Source organism: Balaenoptera ricei, chromosome 14 (genome assembly GCF_028023285.1).
Source record: "Balaenoptera ricei isolate mBalRic1 chromosome 14, mBalRic1.hap2, whole genome shotgun sequence".
Lineage (NCBI taxonomy): Eukaryota > Metazoa > Chordata > Mammalia > Artiodactyla > Balaenopteridae > Balaenoptera > Balaenoptera ricei.
The window spans coordinates 44,391,588-44,410,519 of record NC_082652.1 but is presented as its reverse complement, the minus strand read 5'-3'; the positions used below and the strand labels follow the sequence as shown (position 1 = coordinate 44,410,519).

Genomic DNA, 18,932 nt, shown 5'->3' with positions numbered 1-18,932 from the left:
GATATTGGCAGGGCCCGTGAATATATGGCAGGGCCCGTGTTCTCTGGCCAGATCCTCCCACTCAGAATCTCCAAGATTAGAATTGGTCTCAGTGCCTTACAAAGTGGAAAGCATCTGTTGTATATATTGCCTTCAGTCCCGTGCAGATAAGACTCATTTCCTGGGCTTCCTTGAAATAGTCATATATTACGTCTACATAATCAATCTACCTTAGATTTTTAGATGCTCTTATAGTTTGTAGGAAAAGTTTTGAAACAAAGTTAGCTTATCTGTCTTTACAATATTCATTACTATCTATTCCTAAAATACATGCTACTTTTTGAACTTATCTGTTCACTTCTGTTAAATAGGTAATAGGTTAATTTGTAGTAGACACGATTTAAAAGCTGGTAGAAGGCAAAAACAGGATGCTGGTAACTCCTTTATGTCCAAAAATATGCCCCGACTTTTCCAGATTACTTACATACATATAGGCCTGGTTAGGGGAATTAGCAGGAATATATATGATATAAATATAATATATATATTATATAAAATATATTTATATATATATATATAAAACTAGATATTTTTGAATATGTAAGAGTGCCTGATGATTTTAGTTCTAATTTGGCTTTCGTCATTCCAAGAAATTGTTTATTTATTCCTGTGGTTGTCAGGTTTCAAGATATAGTGAACCTTTTGACTGTAGGTGTAGGCACTGGACTTTTTTCAAGCAAGAATTCTGGCTTTGGTGTAATTCAGCAAATACCTGAATGTTTCTGCAGTCCCTGAAGTGTCACTGTTCTGTGGGCTTCCATCCCATCCAGGACACTCTTCTTTTCTCGTGGTAAAATTCGGGCGCTAAGGGTCGTTTCTAAGGCTGTTTGTAATCTGATTCCTGCCCTCTCTTCCCCCCACATTCCCTTTCTGTGCTGCAGCCCCCTGAACTATTTGTAGTTCCTCAAAGGCAAAACAGGTTTAACTATAACTTTTGCGAAGTTCTTGACCTTCAGTGAGACACTCATTTAGCCTTCAGATTCAACTGAAGCGCCCCTTCTCTGTGAAGCCCCTTCGATACCCCTGGGAAGGTTACAAGACTCTCCCTGGGTAGTAGCCCTCACCATGGGGTGTCACTGTTAGTATTTATTTCTTCCTTATGAGTGCATCCATTCTCTGAAATGGGGGCTATTTCCCGCTCTTCTTTGTGTAACCTAAGCATCTACTATGTTGCGTAACTCTTAGATTCTGTTGTTTCAAGGAATTCAAGGGCTGTGGCAGGTGTGTAGGGCATGCAGCCGTGAGCATCACCCATCTGCATTTGGCTGGGATTCACTGGGGCCCATGTCTGGAGGCTTTCACTCTCACTGGTGCTGATTACATTCAGGAAGTGAGGATATTGGCTGTTCCAAGTTGTGTGTTTTGTGTGTACCTTGTGTTTGTGTCTGGGTGCGTTCACTCTTTTTTTTTTTTTTTTTTTTTTAACATGACTGGGTTTTCTTCAGTAGAGAGAGGAGAGTATCTAGTTAGTAAGGTTCAGTTACCCAACCCTTCTAATGCTACAGTAGGAAAAGGTACACAGTAGGAATTTCCATTTGGAATCGCCTTTTCCTAAAACAGCGCCCAGGTACACAGTCTATAAAGTGGCTGGAGGTCGTAGCAAACATGCGTGAATACATATATGAAGAAGTTTGTTCTGAACAACTGACTTGCAGATTAACTTCCAGAATACAACCCATTCATAATTTGAAAATTGTCTGCATTTGTTAGAAATGGCTCATTTGGAAATCATCTTGAGCTTGGTTAGGGATTATTCATTTAGCAGATAACTACCGAATATCTACGGTGTGTACATCCTGTGCCAGTGATGTGTAGATAAGACATTAGACGTAGATTCTCTCTGTGTGAGTTCCCTGCGCTGCTGCTAGCGTGATCTCTGTACCAGGCAAATGTTCCAGTATCTGAACCCTTACTTTGCCAGGCACAGGATACCCATTAGATCTGGTTCTTATTAGGTGGTCCGGCTTCATCTCAGGCCCCTCCCCTACCTGCATCCTACAGGCCAGCAACAGAGACCTCTACTTGTAATTTCTTATCTCAGCTTGTGATTCCATGCCAGCACCAGTTCCCACAGTGTTTTTCCTGCCTGGAGTGTCCTTTGCTCTTTTTCTAGATATTAGTTAAGTCTTTACCAGGCCAAGAAGGGTCAGGGACACAGAGTATGGGTGGGCACCATCCTGCAACATCCCAATGTACCTAGAACTCATCTCCCTCCATGACTCCTATCCCAAGCATCCCTTCTACCTCCCCTCATGGTCCTCCTGTGGTCCAGGGGAAGAGGTGTATCCCTGGGGAATCATTGTGGGGCACACTGGTTTGGTGAGTACATGAATGGACAAAAGGATCACATTTGGAAATTATTTCCCAAATGGCTACTGAATCCTTGAAATTGAATGTGATTGTAAGGCAGAGGAATATGGAGTAGAAAGGGGAACCCAAAATCTATACCTAGAAATGCCCTACTTTTGAGCACAGGAAAAAGAAAGTCTAAGGCGTTTAAAGTGTCACAGAAAACAACTAAAAAGAGGGTCGAGGGATGTGATGGTCAATTCTGTGGAAAAGTCCAAAGAGATCAAACTGTTCAAAGGCCTAAATCAGAGATTACATTCAGACTCACTGTGTGGATTCTTCCACCTAAGACACGCATTAAGACGTGTACAGTATCTTTCTATAATTAGACAGATAAAAATAAATACAGGTAAAGTTTTAAAAGTGGTTGAAGGCACCTAGAAAGAACTCAAGCACATTTTAGAAATACATTTAAAATACAAACAGATTTCTTTATCTCCAGGTTTTATTTGGTTTAGCATAGTACCGAATGTTCCAAAGGAAGAAGAATATAGTGGAGATTATAATTGGAGTGTGTTTATAGGTGTAAGGAATAGGTAAATGCATGAGAAAATTTTCTAGTTTGTTTATTTAAATAATAAATCTCAAAAATGATAATGTTTCCAGACTGGTAGGTAGGGTAAAACAAATCACACATTTTTGAATTTTAAACACAGAACTTCATTCTATTTTGAGGTTTCTAAACAAGACCTTCAGATGGTGAAAAGTTGAAACAATGTCATTTAATCTCAGCCCGACAGTAGCTATTAGCGTACCTCCAATAAGGATACTAATTCTGTATATTTCTTTATCTCAGGAATCTAAAAACCAAGGGCATATTTCTATTAAAGGACCAACTTTTGATTAACATTATTAAAAAACTTATGGAAGGTGCTCCTGGAATACTTTGTTTAAAACTCCTGAAGTTTAAAATTTTTGCCTTTTTTCTCCTATTAATTAAATTTAACATGTTCTTTTAAAAATATCTTTGTCCCCTCCTACAAGAGTTAGGCGTTTTAGTTCAAATCCAGGTGCCTCATTTAACAGCTCTGTTACCTTGTACAAGGTCAAGGTCCTTGGATGTAACCACCTGGATTTCTAGTTTTCTTATTCATAAAATGGGGATGATAATAGACCCTTCTATTAAGATTTCAGTGAGGAATGAATAATAAAATCCATGTAAAGTGCTTGGTATAGTGACTGTTGCATAATAAAATCTCTTAATTATTATTAGTATGGTATTATCATTACAAGTTACTATTCAGGAGTAAAAACTTTCTACTGCCCTATAACTGTAAATAAAACGGATAGAAACCTCTCCTTTCCAAAAAAAAAATGCTTTCAGTAAAATGAATTTCCCAGAAAGAGACATAGTAATGTTGGCATTGATAAGTCACAGAATTCCACTGTCATGTGATCATGGTATACTTTTATGTCCGCAGATATTTTAAACCTAAATCCTAGCTTCTTCTGAAAGGTATAGGTATAAACATGAACGAGGTGCTGAGGAGAAAAAATTAAGCCCAGGACAGCAGTACAAAGTTACCATCTAGAATACTTACTGGATGTCAAGCAGTGTTTTGGACAGCAGGATATGAAATGAATACAAAACCACCTCAGCAGAAAGGGATGTCACAATCTAGTGTAACCAAAACATGGCAATAAAAGTAAAGCAGACCAGAGAGACCACAGGAATTACTCTCGGTCATGGTTAGGGAAAAAATTCCAGGCAGCAGAAGTGACATTTTTTATGGGCTTTAAACAGTGGATGGATGGATGGATGGATGGAAATTAATCAAATGAAAAAAATATGAGATGGGACATTTTAAACAAAAGGAATCACATTTCAGCTAGCAGGAAATGAATGCGTAAATAACATGGAGGTATACTAAGAACATGACATTTTTTAGGTTTTGGGAGATTTTGGTGAATAATTTAGTGAATAATTCAGTTATGGTTGCTGGAATTGAGAAGAGTTGCAACAGAAAAGGTGGGTGAACAGACTAGGTTCACTGAATGCTCCTCAGAGGGTTTTGACTTCATCCTATAGCTTACCCTAACATCAGGCATCAGGCATTTGAGTAACACCTAGTTTTTTCCATGTCTGCAAACTTCATCTATGATGTACTTATTAAACTTTTAATCAATTGTAACTTTGTTTTAAATAAAAATAATTGTTTTAAAGTGCCTGTGCACCAATTAAAAATCATCTTGCAGACACCCAGGGGGACTCCTCCCTTATTTTGGAAACACTGCTGTAGGGGGATAGCAATCAGAAAGTTTTACTTGGGGTGGAGAGGATGTGACATCAAATAATCAAATAACGTCTGAGAAAGGAACCAATAGTAGTTTGTAAGTGAGAAGCAGGAATAGGGAATTCCCTGGCAGTCCAGTGATTAAGGCTCTGCGCTTTCACTACCGAGGGCCTGGGTTCCATCCCTAGTCTGGGAACTAAGATCCCACAAGCTGCACACCGCCCCCCCCCCCAAAAAAAGCAGGAATAGTTCTGGGGACAGGGAGACCAGTCAGGCCTTTGCTGTGGTCCAGGCAGGATATAATGATGACCTGAACTAAGGCAGTGGATTTGAGACAAGAGAGGACTGAATGTAAGGGATCAATAGGAACTCTTTCCTCTTACATCCTTCGTGTGTTCCCTCACCCAAGAATGTGGGTTTTTTATAGTCCCTATAAAAGCATGTCTCCATCCATAAAGCATGGGATCAGAAGTCTATAAATATAAGCTCGCAAAGAATTCAGCCAGAGCCACAGCTCTTTGATTTGACAGAGGCAGTTCACTATGGAAACTAGTTCAGATTTATCCAGAGTTCAAGCTCTGCCTCTCCAGGAAAGGTGAAATAAGCACATCCTCTTCTAGATTTAGTCAAACCCAGGTAGGGAGAGAGAAACACATGCAGTTAGCTTGTAAATTTGGCAACATGTGTCACACATCATGTGAAGTGGTGTCCACACGTACAGATAAAGGAATCCCATAAGGGAGGACCAGAGCTCCTGTGCCCCGCCCCCAAATCCCGAATTTATCTGTACGTTCACCCTGGTTGCCAGCCTGTCACCGTCAGTTTCTCAGGACTTGACTATGATCTTTTTAGAATTACCAAAATAGTACCCGGAATTTATATAATGCCTCAGCCGGAAAAAGTCATATTTTATTCTCGGATAAAAATCAGTGCTCTCCAAGTGGAGGGGACTTAAAGTACTTAACCTTCAGCCTAGAAAGATGGCTCTTGCCTAAGAATTCTTGAAAAGTTCACTGGGTTTTGCTCTTTTGTAATCATGAAAACCTGAGGCAGTGTTTGATGTTCTGGCTAGCACAGTGACCTCTCGGGTTTTATAGCCTTTATAGCCTTAACCCCTTTTTTAAAAAAGAAGTAAAACATAGATTCAACAACTATCAGAATGACCAGAAAGTCAGGGCAGGAGATAAAAAAATTTTTTAAGAAATATTTTTGAGAACCTCGGTGGTGAGTATGGAACTGGATTATCACCAGTGTTATATTTGTTTTAAGGAAATTAATTAGGTGGCGTAGACATTTGATGAAGAGCCTTGGGCCCTTTAACACACCGGTGAAGACCAGGGAGCTTCTAGCCTTTATTCTAAGTCACAGGAAACGGACCGTGGCTTTCATCTCCAGGGAATCCAGGCACACATGATGCCCTGCCATTGACCCTTTCAAGTTCATCTTAGTCGTCACCTTTCCGTATTTCCAGTTTGGTGCTGATGCCATGATTCACATATCTTCTGTATTTCAGGATCCAGGCAGAAGGAAAACTTTCCTCTGGGGCAGGCTTTTCTCCTGGCAGAGGGGGAAAGGCGAGGGGACTGGTGGGAAGCATGTTAGACTCTTCGAGTCTCCTCCACGCAGCTGCTTCCATTCATTGGCCAACGCCAGTCGGGAAGCCAAACCTGACAGTGGGTTAGGGAAGTCAGCTGGCTCCAGAGTGGCACTTGTGGTGCTGCGGGCATGTGATCCACCCACAGGGAGAGGATGGTGAATCACTGAGGACAGTAACACAATCTACCACAAAAAAGAAACAGGAATTTTGAGAAATTGGGAGTTTGCAGTTCTCCGTCTTAACAGAATTGCCCTGTAGCTTATTCTGTAAATATGATCAAGAAAATCCTATCTAAAATTATTTGTGTTTTATATGCTGAAGTAGTTCAAGGAAGACTTGTTTTATTTTACTTTACACAGGCATGTCTGGGTTGTAAATAGTCTACCTGAGAAGAGGAACAGTGGTGTTTAATTAAAGGTTAGGATTGTTGGTGAGACAGACTTTGGGATGGGGAAGCAGTAGGGTGTACTTTTCTTTCTGGTTTTTGATTGAAGTCGAGCAGCTGCCATTTTGTTTCTAAAATGCTATGTCTTCACATCTATTTTTCTTTTTTTCAAATTCCAAAGCAAGAATTTTTTTCTCTAACCTTAAAAGTTAAAAAAAAAAAAAAATTCACTAATATTCCTTGAGCTCTAACAAGTGCCAGACACTGTGGTTAGTGCTTGGGTCCCTTTATTTTATTTGGTCTCCGTAATGATCGTATTACTGTGATTACAGTTGCAGATGAGGAAATGAAGCTGGTCGAATTTAGCCCAGGTCCCACAGCTAGTACTGTGCAGAGCCAAAGTGTCGCCCCAGAGTCTGAGCTCTTAACCACTACGTGTACTGACTCCGACCTTAATTTTCATGCTCGTTTCCCTCTTCCTCCTCTTTTCTACTGATAAAAAAACATATATGTTGGGCTTCCCTGGTGGCACAGAGGTTGAGAATCTGCCTGCCAATGCAGGGGACACAGGTTCGAGCCCGGTCTGGGAAGATCCCACATGCCGCGGAGCAACTAGGCCCGTGAGCCACAATTGCTGAGCCTGTGCGTCTGGAGCCTGTGCTCCGCAACAAGAGAGGCCGCGACAGTGAGAGGCTCGCGCACCGCGATGAAGAGTGGCCCCCGCTCGCCACAACTGGAGAAAGCCCTTGCACAGAAACGAAGACTCAACGCAACCAAAAATAAAAATAAATAAATAAAACTATTCCCTAAAAAAAAAAAAAAAAAAGAATCTGGTGGCCTGGGTTTGAATCACAGCACCGTTGAAAAAAAAAAAAATATATATATATATATATATATATGTACTCATAAACACATATGGATTGGAAGGATTGATCTAAAGATGGACAGTTCATCATGTCTTGGATAAGTGAAGCCACCATAAGCCCACCGGCATTTTTTTAAAATAGATCTTTATTGGAGTATAATTGCTTCACAATACTATGTTAGTTTCTGTTGTACACTAGAGTGAATCAGCCATATGCATATATATGTCCCCATATTCCCTCCCTCTTGAGCCTCCCTCCCATCTTTCCTATCCCACCCCTCTAGGTCATTGCAAAGCACCGGGCCGATCTCCCTGTGCTATGCTGCTGCTTCCCACTAGCTATTTTACATTTGGTAGAGTATATATGTCGATGCTACTCTCACTTCGTCCCAGCTTCCCCCTCCCACCATGTGTCCTCAAGTCCATTTTCTATGTCTACATCTAAGAGCTGTGGGAAAAGAGAATGATTGTTTGGAGACTAACATTGGTATATCTTGGACTTACTAGAATGGAAGTGGGAAAAAATTAGAGAAAAAAATACCTAGTATTTTTAGTATAAAAAAAATACTTAGTATGTGGCAAAAAGACATAGTATTAAATCTTTAAAGTTTTGTAGAGCATAATTGTGAAATACAGTAGCTTCAGATACATGAGTTATGTATAAAAAAAGCATCTTTTTGCAGAAGTTTATTGATAAGCATTTCCTTGATTCTTATTTTTCCAGTTCTTTTTAAGAGCCATGTATATACATATTATTTTACATTGGCAGGATCCTCTTCCCCAGTGTTTATACTATGTATTGATATTGGATCATGACGTTTCTAAAGCCTGTGGGAGCTAGAAGTCACTCCGTTCTTAAAAAATAATACCTGATCACAATTTATCAATTAATTTCACATTTAATGTTCCGTTGAGAACATAAATGATTTAGTGAATAACTTTCCTTGTATTGTAATCACATCTGGCCCGTCTTCTTTCTTCCTTTGACATCCGTCCAAATTTATGTCAAATAGAATGCCACTTCCTCCTCGGACGCGTAGCTCTCATTGCTGGTCGAAGTGTGTTTTCAGCATTCTGATGATTTTTGTCTAGACTTCATAGTTTTGGTACTTATTTATCATTTATTTCATACTACAGTAATGTCTGTTATGCTAGATTGTAAGCTTACAGAGGGCAAGGATCATATGGCACTCATTTCTACGTCCCTCTCTTTTTGCCTTGCCTATAATTCCTTTTAAGCCACTTTGTCGCCAGAATCCTCTGAGTGACCCTACATAGATTAGGGTCCACATACCACATGATTTCATAGCCTTCTGTATTATTTCATGTACCTTACTCTTCCAGTAACTATTCAAAACTGGTCTTGCCCGATGTACTATTACAGGAATGCATTACCAGACTTCATTTAAGATCTTCCCCTCACAGCTTCAGGCAGTTGGCCACTCATTTCTGTCACCTGTCAAACGCATTCTCCAATGAACCCTGTCCCATGGTATGTTTTGGCCTCACTGAGCTAGACTCCTTAGGGTTCCTTCTTTGCAGAGGAGAGAACAGTTAGTTTTTGTCTAACTTTCGAACATGGTGATAACCCCAGTCTCTCTGGGTTGCACATGCGGTGGTCTGCAGGTGGAAACTTAAAAACAAGTGTTGGATGCCACGGGACCACTAGCGTCTGCTTGTGGATTTGCTAATCGTAACCCTCTCTTCATCCTTTTCTTGTCTTCCAAACTGCAGGGCCTTAAAGCTGCTGACAACGATCCCACAGCTCCGCCATACGACTCCCTCTTAGTGTTTGACTATGAAGGCAGTGGTTCCACGGCCGGGTCCTTGAGCTCCCTTAACTCCTCCAGTAGTGGAGGCGACCAAGACTATGACTACCTGAACGACTGGGGGCCCCGCTTCAAGAAACTCGCCGACATGTACGGTGGAGGTGATGACTGAACTTCAGGGTGAACTTCGCTTCCGGACAAGTACAAACAATTTCAACTGATATTCCCAAAAAAGCATTCAGAAGCTAGGCTTGAACTTTGTAGTCTACTAGCACAGTGCTTGCTGGAGGCTTTGGCAGAGGCTGTAAACCAGTTTGGGCTCAGAGGGAATATCAGTGATCCAATACTGTTTGGAAAGACACTGAGCTCAGTTACACTTGAATTTTACAGTACAGAAGCACTGGGATTTTATGTGCCTTTTTGTACCTTTTTCAGATTGGAATTAGTTTTATGTTTAAGGCTTTAATGGTACTGATTTCTGAAACGATAAGTAAAAGACAAAATATTTTGTGGTGGGAGCAGTAAGTTAAACCATGATATGCTTCGACACGCTTTTGTTACAATGCATTTGCTTTTATTAAAAATACGGAATTAAAGAGACAAAACCACTCATGGAGCAATTTTATTATCTTGGGGGATGAGACCATGAGATTGGAAAATGTACATGACTTCTAGATTTAGACTTTAGTTTGTTTTTTTGTTTTTTTCCACTAAAATCTTAAAACTTATGCAGCTGGTTGCAAATAAAGGGAGTTTTCATATCACCAATTTGTAGCAAAATTGAATTTTTTCATAAACTAGAATGTTAGACACATTTTGGTCTTAATCCATGTACACTTTTTTTATTTACTGTATTTTTTCCACTTCACTGTAAAAATGGTATGTGTACATAATGTTTTATTGGCATAGTCTATGGAGAAGTGCAGAAACTTCAGAACACGTGTATGTATTATTTGGACTGGATTCAGGTTTTTTGCATGTTTATATCTTTCGTTATGGATAAAGTATTTACAAAACAAAGTGACATTTGATTCAGTTGTTGAGCTGTAGTTAGAATACTCAATTTTTAATTTTTTTATTTTTTTTATTTTTTATTTTCATTTTTGTTTGGGGAGGGAGAAAAGTTCTTAGCACAAATGTTTTACATAATTTGTACCAAAAAAAAAAAAAAAAAAAGGAAAGATAAGAAATGAAAGGGGTGGCCTGACACTGGTGGCACTACTAAAGTGTGTTTTTTAAAAAAAAATGAAAAAAAAAAAGCTTTTAAACTGGAGAGACTTCTGACAACAGCTTTGCCTCTGTATTGTGTACCAGAATATAAATGATACACCTCTGACCCCAGCGTTCTGAATAAAATGCTAATTTTGGATCTGGTGACTGGTTTGAACTTTTTCTTTTCTACTTGAGCTGCTTTGAATGTTGCAAAGATCCAGGTTCTGGGGTTGCATTGAGAACCGTAGTACAAAAGCATGTATTAGTTCTTGCACTGTTCACCACTGAAACCCTTAGCGTGGCAGCCGTGTCCAGTGGGCAGCAGAGAGAACCACTGTGGATCTTCTCATCATAGAAGAAGAACATCGAGTGACACAAGAATAGACTACACTGAAGGTGGTATACAAATCACATCCTTAAGTTCAGTGAACTTTGTGTCATTCTTAACATCCTTTATGCCCTTCTGCTCGTGCTTGTGGTTACAACTGACTCCAACGGGCCCTTCCCACTAGAGCACCGATATAAAGAAAAGCTCACTAAAAAGGGATAGAGCTGGCCCTGGAAACTGCAGCGGATGCCAGGAATTCCCAGGCAATCTGTTGAAGCCATTGTTTGATGTACCTAGTGAAATACACTTTGGTTTGACTTCTATTCATTGACTGGACCTTTTTTTTTTCCCCCAGCTTTATTAAAGAGGTATAACTGACAAAATTTTGTATATTTGAAGTGCACAATGTGATGACTTGATATACGTATACATTGTGAAATGATTTCCACAATCATGTTATTTAATGAATCTATCACCTCACATAGTTACCCTTTTTGTGTATGTGTGGTGAGAATACTTAAGATCTACTCTCTTAACAAATTTCAAGCATATAGTACAGTAGTAGCCTGACGCAGTCACAGAGGACAGAAAAGCGAAACCACCTTACTCAATTTTGTAAAACTGTTCAGTGTCATACTGTGATTCATAAATGGATTTTAAGAGACTTGAAAAAATTCTCACTCTGTTTTCCTGTATCCCTCATGATCGTTATCTCACCACATATGCTTATGTTGTACACTTTGAAAAAAACTTACACAATATACCTCCTCTAATTAACTCCATGTGGTTTTTTGCTTAACTTAAAGATAATTTTATATTAGACAGTGAAATTTACTTTTCTATTGATTCACTCTGTAAGCAATATTTTCTTGTTACTTTTCTAATCATTAAATGCCAGACCTTGCCTCTGGGAATTTTCATAATGAAACTTACTAAATTTGCTAATTGGAATAGTCTTTTTTTTTTTTAAATGGATTTTTAGACTGCGCCTCTGTGCTGCTGTACATCCAAATGAAAACAACTATCTTCTTAAATTCAAATGTTGCAGCATTTAAAATTCGCAGCACTCAGGTAAACAAGCATAATTACATTCTTTTTTTAAATTTTATTTATTTTTGGCTGTGTTGGGTCTTCGTTAATGCGCTCGGGCTTTTCTCTAGTTGCAGTGAGCGGGGACTACTCTTCGTTGCGGTGAGCGGGCTTCTCATTGCAGTGGCTTCTCGTTGCGGAGCATGGGCTCTAGGCATGCGGGCTTCAGTAGTTGTGGCACACAGGCTTAGTTGCTCCACGGCATGTGGCACCTTCCCAGACCAGGGATCGAACTCGTGTCCCCTGCATTGGCAGGTGGATTCTTAACCACTGTGCCACCAGGGAAGTCCCCCAATTACTTTCTTACGGTTGATGTTCACTCACAGACTATCTCTAACAGGCATACATTGTTCTATTGCCCTTTGCTTTACTGCGCTTTGCAGATACTGCATTTTTTTACAAAATGAAGGTTTGTGGCAACCCTGCGTGGAGCACATCTATCATGCCATTTTTACAACAGCATTTGCATAACTGCTTGTTTCTGTGTCACATTTTGGTAATTCTTGCAATATTATAAACCCTCCACCAGCAAAAAAGATTATTACTCACTGAAGCCTCAGATGATGGTTAGCATTTTTTTTAGCAATAAAGTATTTTTTAATTAAGGTAAGTGCATTTTTTTAGACATAATGCTGATGCCTACTTAGTAGACTACAGTATGGTGTAAACATAACTTTTATATGCACCAGGAAACCAGAAAAAATTTGTGTGACTCTATAGTGCTATTCACTTTATTGTAGCGGTCTGTAACCGAACCCTCAATATCTCTGAGGTATGCTTGTGTGTATATATATATATATATATATATATATATATATATGTATGTATACATACACACACGCATATATATATACATACACACATATATATATAAATTTTAAGCACTAATAATAAGCATTTTATATATACACAATCAGTAAATGTAAACATAGTATTTTTCAAAACTTCCCTTTTTTGCAGGAGTAATTCATGACTATATTTCCTTTGTGAAAATACTTTTTCAAATTAAAAAAAAACAGGAAACAGAAAGTAGAAGCCCCCTGCCCTGATACAGGAGGAACATCTGTTTAGCTATTTAATATGTAATTTCTAGTCTTTTCCAAAAAAGCATTTTTACACATACATTTCCATAAAGATTTTATTTTGTTTTGTTTTCATGAAAGTGGGATTGTACATTATGTATTTTCTGTAGTTTGTCTTTTTCACTAGGAATGAATCTTGGAAAATTTTCCATATTAGTGTACATATCTACTTCATTCTTTTTAATTGCTACATATAGTATACCTTAATATGCACATAGAGTTTAACACTTTCCCAAGTCAGCGGTCCCCAACCTTTTTGGCACCAGGGACCAGTTTCATGGGAGACAATTTTTCCACGAATGGGGTGGAGGATGGTTTCGGGATGATTCAAGTGCGTTACATTTATTGTGCACTTTATTTCTATTATTATTACACTGTAATATATAATGAAATAATTATACAACTCACCATAATGCAGAATCGGTGTGAGCCCTGAGCTTGTTTTCACTTGCCACTCACTGATAGGCTTTTGATGAGCCTGCAAGCAGTTGATTTATTATGGTCTCTGTGCAGTCAAACCTCTCTGCTAATGATAATCTATATTGGCAGCCACTCCCCAGCGCTAGCGTCACCGCCTCAGCTGCACCTCAGATCATCAGGCATTAGATTCTCATAAGGAGCAAGCAACCTAGCTTCCTTGCATGTGCAGTTCACTAGGGTTCGCGCTCCTATGAGAATCTAATGCTGGTGGAACTCACATGGTAATGCGAGCCATGGGGATCAGCTGTAAATACAGATGAAGATTCACTCGCTCACCCGCCGCTCACCTTCTGCTGTGTGGCCCGGTTCCTAACAGGCCATGGACCAGTACCGGTCCTTGGCCCAAGGGTTGGGGACCCCCGTCCTAAGTAATTGGTTGTTTCCAACTTTTTCACTACTACAAACAATGCTGCCATCAGTTAACATCCTTCTGCCTGTCTCTTTGCATGTTAGATGCTTGGAGGTGGAATTGCTAGATTAAAGAATGTGAAGAGTAGTTAATTAAATATGGCTAAAATTATAAGTGTTTTAATGTTACTTCAAAGTGCCTTTTAGCTAAAAGATGATGAGGCTTTCTAAAAGCCAGCAACTTCCTTCTTTGGCAAAAGGATTTTATGCTGCTCAAAATAGTAACCACAAAATGTAAGACAATCTAGCCAAGGCCTTTTTCTTTTTTCTTTGGAAGGTAGCCTTTGAGTCAGGCCACAGTGCTCGTTTCAAATACTCTGTAAAATGACTATAACCATGTAATGTAATAAAACCTTGAAGACTATATTTATGAACGTGGTTTATGGACCCCATCCAGAAACATGTTTTTCTAGGTCGTTTCTGGTGATTTGGATCACTTCTGCAACATTGCCAATAAAAATCTTGCATACAAAGTGCTAGAATCTCTGTGAAGTGAGTTATTTTCCATGACAAAAATGTGTACATTTTAAATTTTAATGAGACATGACCAATTGCCCTAATAAATGCTACACCAATTGACACTCCCGATAACACTGTATATAAAAATCTATAGATCCTCATCTTCAACAATCTGGGACATTACACGTGTTTAAAAGTTTTGCCAATATGATACACAACATAAGATAACCTCATGCTCATTATGACTTTCCTGATTACTAATGAGATGGGTTGGTGATTTTTTTCTTACGTTTATTAGCCATTTGTGTTTCTTTGAATTGCCTATTTTTATTTCCCTATTGAATTACTTGGCTTTTTCCAATTGATTAGTAAGAACTTGTTACCTGCATTTTTTTTCCCGGTCTTTTGCTAGTCTTGTAAATTTGTCTATGGTGTTTTACTGACAAACATTTGATTTATGTGGTTTACTCTGTCAGTATTTTCAACCATAGATTTTTGAGAGGGTCTTCTCACTTCCAAATTATAAAATTATTATCCTATGTTTTCTGTTTTTTATGGTTTTGCACTTATTTAGCTCTTTAATTTACCTGATAATTATTTGGTGTGAGGTAGAAATCTAACTTTTAAAAACCTCTCTAGGCGCTTCCCTGGTGGCACAGTGGTTAAGAATCCGCCTGCCAATGCAGGGGACATGGGTTCGAGCCCTGGTCCGGGAAGATCCCACATGCTGCGGAGCAACTAAGCCCCGTGCGCCACAACTACTGAGCCTGCGCTCTAGAGCCCGGACTCTGCAACAAGCGAAGCCACCATAATGAGAAGCCCGCACAACACAACAAAAAGTGGCCCCCGCTCACTGCAACTAGAGAAAGCCTGAGCGCATTAATGAAGACCCAACGCAGCCAAAAATAAATAAGTAAATAAATAACTTTCTAGATAACATGGTCTGTTTTCCAAACACCATTTGTTAACCCAATCATAACCCACCTTTATCATATACACAATTCCCATAGAAGTGTATGATTATTTCTAGACCGTTTATTCTGATCATTTACTTAATCCCTGCACATCACTAGATCTTTATACTAGAATATCATTTCTGACAAGCCAGTCCGCACAGTTCTTTCTTCTAATCAAAATTTTCTATATTCTTAATCTTTCTTTTGTACATTAATTTTAGAAACTTTTTGTCAAGTTCCATAACAGATTTTCTTGGAAATTTTATAGAGTTGTGAAGAGTTCATAGCTTCATCTATTCTCCCATCCAATACTATCATCTCTCGCTTTTCCGATCATATATCGAGTTTTATTAAACATCTCATTTTATTACACTGTTTTATAATTTTTGCTTCATTAGTGCGATCCACTTTTGCAGCATTTTTTTCAAATGATTCTTTTACTGCTGTATTGGAAATGTATCCACCTTTATTTATTTTTCGTGTTTCTAACTGTCATTTTACTCTTGTGTTATTTCAAATAGCTTTTTAGTGAGTCTCTTGAATTTTTCTGATAGATAATCATTATTGCATACAATGAGGTTTTTTTCCTTATTCCAAAATCAATACTAAGTTTATTTCCTGTATAGTTAGTAGTAATGTCAATCATAGCTTTTATTGTTTCTATCTATAGGACAGTTTTGTATATTTCATCATTATGTATAACATTTACTATAGGCATAGGTATATTTCATGGTATAGCTAGCTTACTTTGAGATTTTATGAGTGTACATGTTGAATTTTATAAAATGCATTTCCTTCATCCACAGAGATACTAAAATATTAATCCATTAATATAGTGAAATATGCCATTAGGTTTTCTAACATTGAATCAAACTTTTTTGGAATAAACCCTATTTGGTCATAATGTTATTCTTTTAACGGACTGACGTATTTGATTTGCTGCCATTTTACTTAGGACTTTTAAATTACATGTAATTTTTTGTACTTTTATGTTTTTCCACTATTCTTGCTCAATGTTAATCCTAGATTTATTCTGGCCTCAATAAAGAATTAGGAAGACTGCCATTTTTTCTGTGCTCTGACATAATTTATATAAACTGGGATTATCTATTCATAAAAATTTGTTAGAATGCTACAATTTTACCATTGTGGGGATAGGCTTTTCCCAGTAGAAATTGGTGTATTAGACATTATGCTTCTTTTTGACCAATTTTCACAATTTACATCTTCCTGAAAAAGTGTCTAACATTTTAAAAATTTATTGATAGAAAGTTCCATATAGGATTTTAAAAATCTGTTTCATATCTGAAGTTATGTATCTTTTTTCTGTCTTTTACTTTTTTTTCCCTTTTCCTTCAGCAGAGTAGTTTAAAGTGTCTATTTTTCTGTTCAAATAGCTAGGTTTTTGATTTATTGATATAGAATATTTATTTACTTGATTACAGGGTACACATTTTTCTAAACCTGTTTCTTTTATTCTTCAAATATCTAATGTTTTACTTACTTTTGACTTATCATTTTCTGTAGCATTTTGGATTTCTGTATGTCAGGCCATATTGATGTGTGCTTAAAAGTGTTCTATCCTCTAGTTTGGATTTTAGCTTTTATCAGTGGGAAACATCTTGCTTGACAACTTTTAGTGCTTTTGGCCCTAAATTCCATTTTGTCTGTCCTTCATGTAGCCATACCTGTCTTCCTTTTTCTATTGGTTTTGTTTTAACATTTGCCTGATATAGCTTGGTCCATCTCTTTATTGTTAAGGATTTTTGAATAATTTTGCCTTTTATATCCTTGCAACCAACATACAAATTTAAATTTGTTTTACTGCCATTTTCAAACAGGCACTATAAAAGAAGATGGGTCAAAACATCAGTCTTGATAATGATTTGGTTTTTACAATTCACCATCTCTGCAACCAGTAACCTCCAATCATGTATTTTTAGAGGTGACCTCAGTTAACTGGGCATATGAGGTGACACTCCCACTAATAGTTCACACTGCTCTTCATGGTATCTCCAGACCAATGGCATGTGAACTGATTGACCCCTATGGTATGAAAGCAGTAGCGGCATCAAAAAAACAGGTCTCTTTCCACTCTCATTTTTACCTTGCAGCTTTACAGTTGTTCATTTAAATATCTTTTCCTCATTGGGAGGGGAAAATGTATCATTTTCGCATACAAAGGAAAAACTGGAAGACCTAAAGAAAGCCATACTACCCTGAACTGTCACTTTTTTTAACTCATAGGAGATGCTAGTGAGATGATACAAATATAAAATACCTAACAGGTGTATTACTACCATGTGTTCAACAACAAACAAAAACCCTTCTTGGAAAATATCAGTTGATTAACCCCCTTTAAGAAGGCATTTGGGGGACTTCCCTGGTGGTCCAGTGGTTAAGAATCAGCCTTCCAGTACGGGGGACACGGGTTCGAGCCCTGGTCAGGGAACTAAGATCCCATATGCCTGGGGCAACTAAGCCCTCACGCCATAACTACAGAGCCCATGCGCTCTGGAGCCCAGTGCCACAACTAGAGAGAAGCCTGCACGCCACAATGAAAGATCCCGCCTGTCGCAGCTAAGACCTGATGCAGCCAAAAATAAATAAATAAATAAATAAATAAATATTTTTTAAAAAAGAAGGCATTTGGAGGAGGAAACAACAAAACTCTCTTTTTCTTGAGGCAGCAAATTCAGTCTTACTATAGATACTACTTTTTGATTGATTGTGAGCATTTCTATAAGGTTGGTAATGAAAGTTCATATATCACCATTTTTCTCTGTTTGTTAGCCAGTCTAATTAAGAGTTCAGTGGGTGGAAATTAGCAGCTAAAATAAGTTTGTGGGAGATTATCTATAGATTTAAAGTAATTCAGATTCCCTTAATTTCTCTTACAATAAATGATTGTGCTGACTATAGGTGCAACTTGAAAGTGTGAGAATATATTTATTCTTTTGTTTTAACAAAATATATGTCCATGTAAGGATTGTGATACTGATTATTTTAAGTGCCTACTCATAGATGGAGAATGGGCTGGGGTGGAGTGGGTCTCTTGACTAGAAATGCTTTTATGAATCAGAAACATGATGGTGGGCTGATATTTTTGAGGTATTCTATTACTCTAAATCAATATATATATTTAATATATTGGATTCATTTATTGAATTTTTAAAGTTTCAACATGTTGACCTCAAGGATAATTCTTAAAAGTATTTATTTGTTCAGGAATGCATGATGAACTTAATTACTGCATGGATACCAGTCAGCTGCTACAGTAATTTGTTTTTTGATCTTTTTCTGCAGCTAATGTACTTTGAGTAAGAAGCTTCAAGTTTTACAATGGTACCTTTATCTTGTATGTTAATACATATATATCAGCGACAGTTTATTTTTTCAGTTTCTACTTTGTGGGAAATACAGCTTGCACAGTACAATTTTAGAGTTTGCTGCTTTTTTCTAATAGGGTTTTTGATTGCGTGTGGTAAAAACATTTATTGTGGTAACATCCAAGTCAGAAGAGAAATATGACTGGTTTGTATGAAAATATTTTCTAATTTAGTTTATTTTAATTTTAAATGGCTTCTGTATTTGGAGGGCTACTTGAGACCGTATTTTAATAATGTTTTTCTTGTGTCATGAGATTATTTTTTACCTTCGTGTTTTAACTCCCTTTTGAT

At 37.9% G+C, this 18,932-nt stretch overlaps 1 protein-coding gene across 1 annotated transcript in view; it reads left to right on the top strand.

The window, feature by feature from the left end:
• Window positions 1-10,607, top strand: part of CDH2 (cadherin 2) — a 214,408-nt gene extending 203,801 nt beyond the window's left edge. Inside the window, exon 16 of the mRNA XM_059894434.1 lies at window positions 9,204-10,607. Within this exon, the coding sequence (XP_059750417.1) occupies window positions 9,204-9,410 (207 nt within the window). The 3' untranslated portion in view covers window positions 9,411-10,607. The remainder of the gene's footprint in view (window positions 1-9,203) is intronic.
• The last annotated feature ends 8,325 nt before the right edge of the window (window positions 10,608-18,932 follow it).